The sequence below is a fragment of the Cylas formicarius genome, unplaced genomic scaffold (assembly GCF_029955315.1).
Source record: "Cylas formicarius isolate icCylForm1 unplaced genomic scaffold, icCylForm1.1 PGA_scaffold_10__41_contigs__length_53128322, whole genome shotgun sequence".
Classification (NCBI taxonomy): domain Eukaryota; kingdom Metazoa; phylum Arthropoda; class Insecta; order Coleoptera; family Brentidae; genus Cylas; species Cylas formicarius.
In genome coordinates this window covers 41,978,705-41,993,884 of record NW_026844214.1, presented here as the reverse complement: position 1 = coordinate 41,993,884, position 15,180 = coordinate 41,978,705, and the positions used below count along the sequence as shown (strand labels likewise).

Here is a 15,180-nt window from a genome sequence, read left to right as displayed (position 1 = left end):
ATGCGATGTAGATTATAATATTCCTGCTCTTGGAGATGGAAACGAAAAGAGCATCACGGCAGATACATCAACCTGTTGAATAACGACCAGATAGGCAAAACTGCATCTTTGGCTCATAGATAGCAACATCTTCTATGAGACCGAGGGCTTTGTCTGCGCCAAGTTGTAGCAACCAAATCCCATTAGAAATATATTGTTAGGATGACAGAGTGACAAATACACAGTTCCGCATATGTGGCGGAGCACACGCGAATATCGAACACATTCTTAATGAATGCAGGACTCTGAAGCCCCGGAAATATACAACCAGACATAACAACGTTTCAAAGATTATCCACTGTGAAATCTGCCGTAGAATTGGATTGATCGAAAAAAAGGTACCATATTACCTATATGCTCCTGACTCAGTTCTGAAGAATGATAGCTTTATGATGAACCAATACATCATAACATACCCGACATCGTAATGTACGACAAGAAGAAGAAAGAAGTTCCTTTTATTGACGCTGGTGTTCCACCACCTGCAAACCTGCAACAAAAAAAATACAGAGAAAAAATTGAAAAATACTTACCTCCGGCAGAGGACGTCAAAAACACCTAGAGCTGGAAAAAATGAATTTACCGGCTTGCCTGTTCCATCAGCTGCAGAAGGCTGTGATTCTGTCTTCATGCAACATCATGAGAAAGGTTTTAAACGACCAATCCACTTTAAGGGCCTTGCAGGCGATCATGTGCCGGTTTTTAAGTAGCAACCCGCAACAACCGTGATTAAAAATAATAATAATAATAATAATAAGAATAATAGCTTTATTGCTCAACAGAAGACAATCCATTTATAGAGCAATATATAGTAATATTAAAACAAAAATAATGTTTAGTAGATATCAAACATGTTTTTATCAATCCTTTCGGTATAGAGTTAAATATATCACATGCATTTGAAAAATTATAATAATTATAAACACGTTACATTTATAGGAGAACTTTTAAGCAGGTTTGTTATACACCTAACACGTTAAAGTGTGTTTAGTGCGAAAATTTATCCTAACAAATTCGGACAGTTCATAACGCTATAATGTAACAATTTATAAATGAAGATAATTGGACACGCATTTGCTCCTCCATTCAAGACTATTTATAATAAATTTCGGTGAATATGCACCATCAGCTTTGTACACTATGTATTGCAAACAAAAATCTGTACACCATCAACCTCCCAGCTATGACAAAAGTAGATTGTACTCAAGTTTAGCGTTAGTAAAGGGTTTTCAAAGAAAGGATATTTAAAAGATTTACAATTACGCACAATAAAACCAAACGTAAGTTTTTAATCGAAATGCACGCCCAAATCTCGTTTTTTTTGTATTTTTTGTGAATGTTTGCTTTCTGCTTTATATTTTTTAAACTCGGTCGTGTACCACGCATGATATTTGCGGTTGTGATTTTTGAATAGACGAACATTTTGATCAAATATCTCATACAATTTCTAATTGAACCTCGGCAACGCTACATCAACATTGTGGATTTGATCAAAAAATTCCCAGCATATAATGTAACGCAATTTGCTGGGTTGAGGGACGCGAATAGCTAATGCAATGATACCACTAAATCACATTTTTTCTGTCATAGTACAGAATTGTATTGTTTCAAAGTTTTCATCATTTTCGATATGGTTAACATATTCCCCAGCGTTAATTTCATCCAAGACTATTGCTGAAGTTGAATTGCTTCTAAAAATGATAGTAATCCATGGCTACGGAACGTGGCATGTACAATACCGCTATGATTAATGAATTATATTGCAGTGTGCACTTAAAAATTAGAATAGAATTCGGAAAATGCAGATCAAAGCAAGCAGTTTCGATGACGTCAATTTCAATATCATTTCTCACCAAAAGAGCCATTCCGATGGAACTAGTTCGTTAGTCATATTACAATAGGTGTTCACAAAAACAGTAAATTATCAAAAAATAATATGCTCTGAATAATAAAACATCTTTAATGCGAGCGCTTTAGTTAAAAAAAAAACGAAAAGAAATTACTTTTACGATATACATATATTAATTTAATTATTTTACTTTTCGACAAGCAAATATTATTTTTGGTATTTGTACAAATTTTAGACAAAATGCAGGTATTTTATTTGCGTTCCATAGTCTCCCGAATTTTCTTATTTTTAATTTGCAGTTATGTTGGTTACTCATTACTTTCAATAATGTGTCATAAGACCTGAAAAATAGTGGAACTTTCTATCAGAAATAAATAAAATTAATGTATTAGCGTTGTTTTGCAAAAATGTTAACTTCTTCAGACACTCGTTTATTAAACCCTCGCCCCGCTCGGAACTAAAGTGTCGTTTATAAAACTTGTTGCATAATATACTATTTCAATATTTAACAGTAATTTCAACATCAAATCGCTCCCAACAGTGTTTGAAGCTGACGTTTTAAAGTAAAATCTTGACCAACCCTGATTAGTGGATAATTGAGTATTATGGAATTTAAATGCAGAACTGATGGACCAAACGTTGAAAAAAATGTTTTTGTGGCATATTCAAAATTTTAAATCTTAGGTACTTAAATGAGTATTTTCTGAAAACGATACATACCTAATTATTTGCTTGACAAAAAGTCATTGCTTTTCCCGGAAATGATGATTTTCGTGTAGGAACACTTAATTCGCTTATCAGGTCGAAATACTGCGTACCTGCTGGTCTGAATTTTGGTGTAATAAAAATTCAAGGTCCGCTGATAATAATGCAAAAATCGCAGTGTGTCATTTATTTAAACGAAAAAAAAAGCACTCAGTTTTTTGAAGGTCGAGGTTGGGCGATTTTTATAACCTCGTCACATTCCCTACCTCTACTTCAAAACTTAACGAAGACAAAAGGAAAAAAATTAAATTAAACAACTGATAACCCCCCGACTTTTATTAATTTTATTCTATTCAACATCACTCGAAGTAAGTTATTGTTTACCGTATCATTAAACGCAAGCGGTTTTAATGAGAACGCGAGTGAAAAAACACGCCGTACGTACAGTGCCTAATATACATACAAATCTCCTACCTATTTGAATAATCTGTTTCATAAATGCATGCATTAATGCATGAAGGGAGGTGGACTTCAATCTAATAACGAGAGAGTAGTTGACGTCCAATAAGTTGTTTTTGTGTTAGAATTACGATACAAAAACTTGCACCTTATTACATATTTTAAGAGATTTGTTTGTTGAAACATTGATTTAGGTAGCTAATGAAAGAATTACCTGAATTACCTGATCCAATATATCAACAATAAAAACAAACCAAAACAGAACAAAACTGTTAACAATAGAAATTTTCACTGATCAAAAATTCATGCCAATTCATAAGTCTAGTGTAAAGTCAAATCACGCCACTCGTTATTGACACACGGAGAATGTTAGCTTCGGTTAAGTACCTTTAGTTTCAGGTTCTACAAAAATCAATGATTAATTAAACTGTTTGGATATTTACAAACAAAACAAAATACAAATAACAAACAAGGGTAAAAATAATCAGCCATGGTGCTCTTACGATGCTATGAAGTTTATGTTATTCGAAAAGAGTATATCAAACAATAAAAATTCTGTTCAAAATAACAAAGCAAACAATATTAAGATTCTAACATCAGAAAGCGATTAACACAAACTAAATAACGAATTGATATCCTTTGGAAACACCTTATATTTAAAATATTAATTTAGCCATATATACAACATTTTTCACTGTTTCCTCTTCATTGCTTTTTATAACGGTACGACTTTTTATCTAAACATCTGGATATATCTATTTCCTACCTGCATTTTAATTCCGACAACTATAACAGCAACATCGCGGATTATTTTGTTCGTTATGTACAGGTTATTTTTTTATATAAGAGTACTCACCTACAGGGGTTAACGGAAGTCATCGAGAAAAACTTTGAATACCAAAATTGTATAATTTTTGCAGTATTATCTTTTAGACTTGTAAAAGAAAACAAATGCATATCGTAAAGTTGAGAAACAGTAGCAAGGTTTTTATTTTTAAATGGAAGACCATATTTACTGTTATGATGGAAGATCTTTTTCTCCTGACAAGAATTGAACAAGAAATATTCATGCTCAATAGAAATCATCCAGTGTTTATTTTGAATGCGATAAAATGGGAGATAATATTAGAAAATGTTTGGGAAATCATGGTGGATATATTGCAAACAGGTAAAAATTTAATTCACGTTACATATTCATTATTGTTCGTTTAATTATCGTTTGTTGTTGTTGATATTATGTTCTTTAGAATATTTAGTGTTATTGGTCGATTAATAGTTATTGAAATTAAATATACGAACTACTTGAAGCTTTTCTTACTCTGAGTAATCCATTTTTTTTAACTGAACGCCCGGCCAACTTGATTAACATCTATTTGGTTAATTGAACATTTAAACTTAAATAATTCAAGAATAGCATATCCAAATATCAACGACCCATATATTTTTGTAATCGGAAGTGAAAAATCTTTCATCATAACAGTAAATAGATAGGGTGTTCCAGATAAAAATAAACAACTTGCTATTGTTTCATTAAAAGTTTTTCTCGGTGACTTCCGTTAACCTGTTTGGTGGGTACGCAAACATAAAATGTAACCCTGTACATGCCAAACAAAATAATCCGCGATGTTGCTGTTATAATCATCAAAATTAAAATGGAAGGAAAAAAAGGAAACAGGTATATCGAGATATTTATAATATAATATTGTATTCCAATGTAATCAGTGCCCTTCAATGACAGATGTGACACACACCACGCCTACGCTCTACGATGCATGCCTAATAAGGGGTGTTTTTTTTCGATGTATAGAACTTTAAGTTGCAATAAGACAATGATGGATTATTCGATTGACATGAATTTTATTTATCCGAAAGATAATCTTGTGGCGTTACATTTTAAATATGGTTTCTGGCATATGACCGCCACGGCTGGCGCGGATGTAGTCCAATCTGGACGTCCAATTTTCGATGACTTTTTCCAATATTTGTGGCCGTATATCGGCAATAACACGGCGAATGTTGTCTTCCAAATGGTCAAGCGTTTGTGGCTTATCCGTATATACCAATGACTTTACATAGCCCCACAGAAAGTAGTCTAGCGGCGTTAAATCACAAGATCTTGGAGGCCAATTCACAAGTCCAAAAGGTGAAATTAGGCGGTCACCAAACGTGCCTTTCAATAAATCGATTGTGGCACGAGCTGTGTGACATGTTGCGCCGTCTTGTTGAAACCACATCTCCTGGACATCATGGTTATTCAATTCAGGAATGAAAGAGTTAGTAATCATAGCTCTATACCGATCACCATTGACTGTAACGTTCTGGATGTAACGGTGTTTGGACATACATTTGAGGATTAACTTCGCTCCAAATGCGGCAGTTTTGTTTGTTGACGTAGCCATTCAACCAGAAGTGCGCTTAATCGCTAAACAAAATTCGCTTATGAAAATCGGGAACAACAGCAATCTCGTTTTGGGCTCATTTGACGAATGTACGCCTTACTTGATGATCGTTTGGCTACAGTTCTTGCACGAGTTGGATTTTGTAAGCACGTAAACCAAGATCCTTCCGCAAAATCTTCCATGAAGTGAATGGACAGCAGTGGGTACAGCAGCAATAGCTTCTTCTGTACGGCGTAAAGGTGGTGCAAAAAACGTTCCATGGTTAGTCGAATTAACTGCTCTGATGGACGATTTTGTCGACGATAAAATGGACGTAGTGCGCGATACGTATCCCGCAGAGAACCATTATTTTCGAAATAAAATTACATTATTTGCAAGCGTTGTTCAGGCGTGAGTCTATTCCTGATGAATTGCCAAACCAAACTGAGAATAAATCACTTGACCGCTGTTACATCGGTCGCCATCTTGAGCAGTAATGCCAACTTAAAGTTCTATACATAAAAAAAACACCCATTACTAGAACACTGTAAAATCACGCTCCATAAAATCCGTATTAAGTCGCAAAGTTTTCACTAAAAGTTTTGGCAGAAGCAGTCGAAGGAGATTTTTGATAAATATAATTTTAGTAACCGATCAATTATTTTTCCTAACCGATTCGTTTCCATTACGTCGCTATCGCTCACTGGAATTAGCTGGCCGTTATGATGTGCGGTTAAACCGCGATAAATAAAAACATACGTTGCGTAGGGTTTCAAGCAAGACCAATAAGAGTTCCGGTTTTGTATCATTAACGGAAGCAGGGAATTGTTATTAACCGAAGACATCCATCTGATAGTTGCCTTAATAATAATCGATTCAAAGGCTATGGGAAAACTTCTTGTCTACTTCCTACATACGTGGCTACGTGTTTAATCCGGTTCGGAACATTTTTATTTTTATCTATGTAATGAACGTGGTAGAATCGTTATATAGTGTGTCTCAAAGTATATCGTCTTGTTTTTTGACGGACCCCCACCCCAAAAAAAAAGTAATTTCGATTTTCGTTCCTACAGTTATTGGATAAACCCAATAACCAATAATTTATTCATTGGTAAGGGACGAGACAGGAGCGAGTCAGGTAGATCCGATTCGAAAAAGCTTCTTATGAGTATATCACTAATTTTTCCGTTATGTCGCTTCAAAAACACTTCTCATTAGGTGCAAACCAAATTTTGAAAAATGTGTGTGGATGTTTAATAAGTAGAGGGTTCGATGAACAAGAAGTTTTTATACTTTGAGACAGACCATACCACGTCTCGTTTCTATGAATCGATACAAAAACATTTTGTATCTGAAGGATGTATTTGTTTCGCTATTCATTCGGGCTTCTTAGGGTCTTCTAAATAACACTAACATTGTATATTTTGTTACTTATTTAACATGTTTTTTTAAACTGTTAAAAGAAGCGAGTGTTTTTATTCAATATCTTTGCTTCGTTTATGGAAGGGTTTCAACGAATAGGTAAGTTGGACTTTTTTTTTTGTTAACTGAAAGCGATTGATGTTGTTCTTAAAAAAAACGATAAAAAAAATTGAGCCCAAAATATTCATATTTACGTCCGCTATATCCTCTACCTAAATCAGGGTAAAGTCTGTTCATAGATATAAGAAAGTGACTAACTGATACGAATTAACGAAAGACCCGGGCAAGCTGTAAGAATGAAATATGGCCGAACAGGTCCGTACCTTGCTTACAATTTAATTATTTGGGATTTTGTTATGTATGTATTTATGTTTAAATCTAAAATAAAATTACAAATTATTTTTATTACCTACTTAAATTATTTGCAATATGGATAAAAGATTGTTCCGCTTTTTCTATATGTTTAACAGAATTTGCCCAACTTTGTGGAGGTATGTTAAAAACTACGGTTTCTATAAGTTTGAGGACATTGGAGTTAACACGGGGAAAAACATTGTTACGACGAATGGCAGGTTTCAGTTGGTGCCAAACATGTTCAATGGGATTAAATATACAGTGGTAAGGTGGAAACCTTAAAACTGTATGCCCTAGATTTTTTTTGCATAATTATCACAGACGTATTCCTTTTGTAGCTTCAAGCTTCGTGAAAATCAATGTCGTTATTATACATGTAGTTTTGGATTATTGCATTTGTGTCACATGAGAAAGGGGTTTAGTCAACTGTCTACAATTACGCTACTAGGAGGAACGTTTGGAACTAGTTTGTTTTTAAACCAACTTTCAAATAAATCAGCGCTGGTGTCTTCATGGTAATCTCTAATCTTTTTCACAGACAGAGAAAGTCCATTTGGAATCCAACCATCTTTAGAGCCAGCATGCAAAATAGTTTTTCTTTTACCTCTTGTTGATGCCGCGTTTATTTTACACTTATCAGTTTAGTCAACCCAACCCTTTTCTGGGGTATCATAAGTAAATAATTGGCCTTTGTTGTTCTCTGTGAATCCTACTTTTTTCTAGATATTCCAGTCGCCATTTCCGAATTCTAAAAGATTCCATTAAAACTTGCCTTTTGTTAATTTTTTAAAATCTAAAACCCATGTGTTGAACACACTTCCATAAGGTAGTTCTGCCACATTTAACACCGGTTTCATCTTTTTCAAGCCTCCTAATTAAGATATCTAATGTAGGCACGCTTTGTTCCTCGTATAACTGGTTAATTTTACGCCGTATTATATCTCGATCACTTTCATCTACACTCGAGAAAATGTCAGCATCGCTTCTTTTTTTCCTCGCTGAAATGGGATTATTCACAATTTTCCATACTGTTGATGTTGGAATTTTCGTCAATGTGGCCGTTTCTTCTAAAGATGCTTGCTTGCTGGCACCACGTTCAATAAGAGTCAAATAAACATTGTTTATAACTTCCTTAGTCTTAATAGAATAGTGTTTTCTCCATTTGGGCGGGAGCATCTCCTGAAATGCACTAGACTCGCACATATTTTGCAAAATTCGCACACGATTCAACACACACTCTATTACACAAGAAATAAGAATGATTACTAATAAACTGAAACTAAGCAGTATATCAAACCAAAGAATATTAAACACAGGTAGGTTTAAAATTATTTTCTATTACGGACCACAATTTTACCTGAATTTAAATTCCAAAACTTTAGTTAATAATCTTGTTGCATTGTATGTTAATGACCACCCTTGGATAATCCCATTCAAAAGCAATTTGTCACTTTCTTATATCTATGAGCAGACCATAGCTACTCCACACTCGAATGCCTATAAGAAATATTGAGAGAACTAAGACATATATTATTATCAAATTGTCATTGCGGTCTTAGCATACTGCTTACATTTTAAAAATATACTGTCGCAGCGTTGCAAGGTTTACAGTGATAACAACGTTGAAATTGTAAAAGCACCCTGGCTGCACTTTAGTCTATACCGATCTATCCGGCCTTATCAGTTACAGTTGTGTGTACTTATATGTTCGTCGACGTTTTGATCTCTACTTTTGTTACCCTCGGAATGGTAGAACAAAGACCGCCATTTAAATGCTCGACAACGTACCAACGAAAACGACACTACGCCACAGTTGAGAGGCGAGAAAGTACGCCCAACCTTCAGATTCATGCAGCCGGTTAAATAGATAATGACACGGCGGGTTTGAGAAACCTCGTTTAACTTATTCTTTTGTCCGCACTTATCAAAACAATAACAATGGTAACAGTCTTCTGACGGAACGTTGTTCGAGTTCAAAGTCGTTAAAGTGAGCGAGTCATCCGAGAAACTAAGGGTTAAATCACACCTCTGTATAACCAAACGGCAGTTCCAAATACTGATCTCGAAACAAATGCCCGGTTCGTTTGGCACAGGTTTAAAAGCTATTAAAATTTACGTTACATTGACGTCAGAAATGCGGAAACAAGTACAGTTGTTTTTTATTTAACGATTACGGTATAAGAAAATTTAATTTTGCCTCTCATTTATGTAACAAATTGCTTTTCGAATTGACTTACAAATATGCAGAGAAATTCGTTAACACGATACCCAAACCAAAATCAATTAAGGAAAAGTTGACATTCCTAACTAAATAAATATTTGCCGGAAGGTCAATTATTTTTCAAATAATAATTACTTTATAAAATAATCATACACTTTTTCAATAAAAAATAGTCTCTTAACCTTCCTCCTATCTGTTTATTTATTTATTCATGGGTTAAGGCCATATAAAATTACCCTAGAATAATTAAGAAACGCAACCATTAACAAAGATATTCAAAATCTAAAAGTGTTTAGTTGCCATATAATAAATTTAAGTAAAAAAGGTAAAAAAAAACTATTGTTTCAAATTAAGCACAAGATTAAACAAAAATAATTTCACAGAGAGATCATCTAAATGGCTTTATGGCATGAATACTAGACGATATAGTATCTCTAGGACGGTAAGAATTGATGCGTCTTGAACGCCTATGATATTTTTGTAGAGATTGAAATAATCTTCCGGGCATGCCTCTAATTTTCACCACTAAACCTGAACTTCGTGCCGTTTTCTTTCTAAACATTTAACGCGATCGGGGCCTATTTTGAGAAAATACGGCCATAAAAATCCTACGTCTATACTTCAACCTGTACAATAGACCCTCGCATGCGCATATTAAATGTCAAATCTCAATGTTTTTACAACGTCGCTTCAAAAATTCCGACATTCTTAGCTAAGACAGAGTCTATATATATGTAGTAGCTATATGGACTTAGCTCATTAGACAGCTTAAAGGTGCGTGAAATAAATGAAAGGAATGATTACTTAGTTCTCTGAAAATGCTGATATTGATTTTGTATTTTCCATAATTTGATATTATCCTTCTATACTGTGATTATTGAAATAACACCAAAGAACTTTTTTTTCTTGTTCTTTTTCCTTATCTCTTTGGCCATGTACGCCACCATTTCCTTTCACTTAATTAGCTATGTAAGCAAAAGAGGCATAAAACTGAAAGTTTTTCTAGATGTACGCCGTCGGAAATCTATAAATTATTGAGCGAGCGGAATTCCAGGAAAATTGTCGATAAAAATTCCAGCAGGTTATCTATCGGATGACGCATAGCTCGACGATGAAAACCACAGCTACGCTCATCGCGGCCGGTCGGTCGCGATTATCGACCGAGAATGCGATGACGTAACGGATTCGTATCGCTCACGATAAAAGTCCCAACATACCTGCCGTATTCGGCAACGTTTAGGCTGGACAAACATTAGGGGATGATTCATCATGCCTCATAAAAAAATTATAAGAAGAGAATAATCGGGGCTTCATTTATACTGTGTCAGTGGCGCATCTGAGACGGCCCAAATTTAAACAAATCGAGTTACAATTTAGGTACGTATTCGTACACAAGTTGGGGTAGAAGACGCAGATGGAACGTTTTATATTAATTAATCAGAATTTGAACGTTATTTTTATATTGTATACTGTGAGTTTTATATGTAACTAACCAAAAAAAGTTAGCTTGATTATGTGTGCTAGATCTATATAATTTACAATGGAAAATATACGCAGCTAGCTCACGAGAGCGCCTGCAAATAAAAGTTCCGATATTTACTGCCGGATCGGCAAATCTCTTTTTTATGGTGTGCCCTAAGGTTAAGCCTTATTACAAACTCTCTTATTTTTTTAACGCTGATCCTGGTAGTCGTCGACATAAAAGCAAACAAGAAAAAAAATCCTGAAGGATGCCACCCTTCAGGGTGGCTTCCTTGATATATTTTGCAGGGATGACAGCAAAAGTCATTCTCATTCTTTCATTAGGCATCCGGCCTTGGCTATCGACGTGACTCACAAAAGAGGTGACACCAGGGACTTCTTCTTATTAAAATCGACTCCCGGAATCCCCGTACGCGACATCAGGTCTCGTTCGCCCTTGATTCCGGAGTGAATGAGGGCACTTAACACAAATGCGTAGACATACACAAAATCCTCCAAGAAAAAAATTATATTGCAAACACTACACTAGCAGATATTAATTTAAAGATAAATTTTGAACCAATATTTTCACAAATTGAGATTATAACGAACCAAAAAGGGTTTTTTATAACCATTGCAAAAGCAACAAGATTAGCCTTGTATAATAAAGGAGAAGAAGTGAGGAAAACCCATTTCTTGATAACCACAATCGCGGAAGGTATTTGACACGAGCGGAGCGCCGCGGAGTGACTTAAAAAGTTTACCGAACGTGTTGCATACTATCCTTTTTCTACGACCGCTAGTTTTTGGGTACATTTTTGCAAAACAACACGAATACATTCACTGAGATGACTGTCAGAATTGACAAACGTCAAAATTCAAGCCGTGGGAAATAACTTCGAAAACATCCGTTTGCTCCCAAACCTGTGCGGTAAAATCCCGGAAATGGCCGAAGTGGCTCGGATCCGTGGGAAACGAAACTGAAGTGGTAAAGTGGCGCTTCCCGCACTCTACATAGGTGAGTAATTAGGCATTTTACAGACGGGAGTAGAAAATAGTATAATATGCAACAAGTACGGTAAACGGCATTTGACCCACGAGTTTATATGACACGAGCGGAGCGAGTTTTTAATAAGCGAGTGAGTTAAAAAGTTTACCGAACGTGTTGCTTACTATACTTTTTCTACGACCGTTAGTTTTTGGATACATTTTCGCAAAACAACACGAAAACATACTCCGAATACATCCGATTGCTCCCAAATCCGTGTGGTAAAATCCTGGAAATGTCCGAAGTGGCTCGCATTCATAGACAATGAAACTGACGTGGTAAAGTGACGCTTCCCGCACGCTAGATGGGTGTGTAATTAGGTATTTTACAGGCGGGAGTAGAAAAAAGATTTTACTAATGAGAGCTGACCGAATTGCCTAGGCTGTAGGGATATATAAGAGCAAATAATATGGTACAAAAATTCTTGGGTACGGTTAGTAGGGCGTAACTAGTCAGTAGGCAAATATTAACGTTTGTAAAAATTAGATAATGGAGAAAAATTGTCAGCTGGCTGATTTGCCGAATGTTGCGGTTCTTTTTTGGGGAGGTCAAACAACTTTAATTTTATTAACTGAGACTTGGTTACCACTTTATTTAGATAAAATTTTTTAGTCGTATCACTACTATTATCAGCACCACAATTTTCTCAAATTTTCCGCTTTTATTTTTTGAATAGAACAACATTTTTTACGTACGTAGTTTCATTCAAATTATAACGTCTCCTGTGCCACAAATATTCGACCGTCTCATTAAAGTCCGTCGCCTATACCTCACTACAAATTTACCTTTAATATAATTCTGTTCCTTTAAGCTCTTCTAATCCCTCGTGGTATAAGGTATAGCCTAGCCCGAAGACCGACAAGTTCGGATTTAGTTTCCGATCACAAGGTCACTCGTATTGTGTGGCGGTTTCCTTTCTTTTCTGCCTTATATAATCGATAATTTATCCGCTTTTGCATTCGACCATAACCGAATTATACCTATTGTATCCCCGTACCCTTAAAAACGGGACCCCTGAAACGGTTTTTTTCCATCGCGTGTATTACTACTCGAAGATAAATCTATAGGGATTCCTTGGGCTACACGTCAGCCATCAGCGTAGCGGCAACAACAACTTCATCATTGTTTAAACAAACGTGTGTAGTTAAATGAAGTAGGGCAATAAACAAGTCTAACCCAGTTGAAAAGCAAACAAACTCGACGAGAGGCAAATATTTGCGGAGAGCAAACAGTGAGTTTTTCTTGAACGTTATCCGATAATCTGGCACTTCGTTACAGGCCATTGTTGTTAAAAATAGACAAGGATCGTCTCGTACGTTTGGTGATGGGATTTTAATGCGACGTCCTTACCTAAAAGCTCTGAAGATGGCTTATAGTATTAAGACAAAATTGTTTTTGCGCGTTTTCTGACTAGATAAAGATCTAAATGGATCTGAGTAGTTGCACGTGCATTTATCCAAAAAATGTCAAGGATTAAAAAAAAGTCACAAAAACCAATGAAAACCACAAGAACCCGGATCAATTAGAAACAAAATTACGTTGCCGAAGTAATGCAATACGTCTTTGACAAAAAAATAGGTCTAAAAAGTGAAGACAATACGAATAAATCCACTACTGCAAAAAATGTGAAAAGAAAACTAAGAAACAACCAAATGGATATGTGTAGCTAGCGCGTAGATTTGTACAAGATTTCAAGGATTCAAATCAAGTTGTGAAAAGAAAAACCAAAACGTAAAAACATCAAACGAATGAAAACTAAGCAGAATTAGGAAGAATTAAAATCCAAAATCGCATAAATTGCAAACAATATTACAGTTCCGAAGTAAACTAAATGGTTGCGTTTTTGGGGAAAAAATACAAAAATGTGGGAAAAAGTAAGTCGTCGCGAAAAATATGAAAGGAAAACTAAATGACGAACAAAATGCAAAACCCGTAAACGGCAATTAAAAAAAATAATAAACTCCAAAAAGAAAAATGCAATTTTTCCAAAAACCAATAACAAAAATTAAGAAAAAAACTATTATAAACCTAAATATACCAAAAGAAACGTTAAAACGTAAAACATTATGAATAAAACTTAAGCTAAATAATAAACACAAAAAAACAATTAACACTAAAAACGATAAAAGATAAAAAACCGAAAAATAAAAAAAATAAATAAAAATGTCACCTAATAACAAGGAATACGCTAAAACAAAAAAGAAACATGCTTCAAATATTGATATAAAATTTAAGTAAAATTTTATAAACAACGAAAATTGAAAGGAAATGCAAAAAATATATTCATCAAGTTAAAACAAAATAAATAACAAAATAACCACTAATTTTTTCGGAGAGTGGAAGGAGAGTCAGTACCAATACATATGATCCCTATCAACCTCGCCGGGTTCCGCGGTTTGATTTTTTACGGCAAAACGATCGGGTATCGCAGCGATACCGGCCGCAAAGTCTACATTCCAGGCATCAGTTTACCCTGCAGCAGCACACTTTCACCTCTCTCGATCTCGTCGGTTACGCAAGCCCCATCCGGTCTTAACCGCAGCCGCTACGTCTTACGTTTAACGCAAAGTACACCGTCATCGACCACCAAACTCACCCTTATAAACGGTTTCCGAGGCAACTCGACAAGGTCGCCTTCGCAGTTTCCCTCCTCGACCCGTTCGCGTTCAGCGTCAACCATTTTGACACATTTTAACAGCCGAAAAGAGTACGCGTAGTACCTCGCGATATGCGACACGCAGTCTTCACCCGAAGCGGATAGACGTCGGCTTCGATATCGAAACAAGAAGACCCAAGTGGGCTCTGCCGGTTGACATTTGAGCCGATCGCGCACAAACAAAAGTCAATCGACGGTCGCGGGCGCACGCTAGACGCTAGACTATAGAACCTGAAACGCGAGACACCCACGATGCGTTGTTTGTTGTTGCGATAGGAGGGCTCACGTGCGTGCTGCCGCGTTTATTGTGTTTGTGCGACGTCGCGTATACTTTTGTTTTTTTACGCCGGCGACTGAACGACAACGCGCGAGCGCGACCTCGAATATTTTGAAAATGGTTTTTGGGGAGTTTCGGGTACTTCTTAGGGAGACAAGAAAAATCTAAAGCTCAAATTTCAAGTCAAGTTTTTTTCGCGTAAACCACATGATATATCAACTCGTCCTTAACCTGCGGGGCTTTTTTAAAAGTGGGGCAAATTCCATAGACACTTTTTTCCATAGATATTTTCGAGCCGAATCAGAGCTGCC

At 35.7% G+C, this 15,180-nt stretch overlaps 1 protein-coding gene across 1 annotated transcript in view; it reads right to left on the bottom strand.

Annotated features, from left to right (window-relative positions):
- LOC132707969 (rhophilin-2) overlaps nt 1-14,887 on the bottom strand; it is a 57,445-nt gene extending 42,558 nt beyond the window's left edge. The window contains exon 1 of the mRNA XM_060680011.1: nt 14,533-14,887. Coding sequence (XP_060535994.1) covers nt 14,533-14,616 — 84 coding nt within the window. The 5' untranslated portion in view covers nt 14,617-14,887. The remainder of the gene's footprint in view (nt 1-14,532) is intronic.
- Nucleotides 14,888-15,180: the final 293 nt, after the last annotated feature.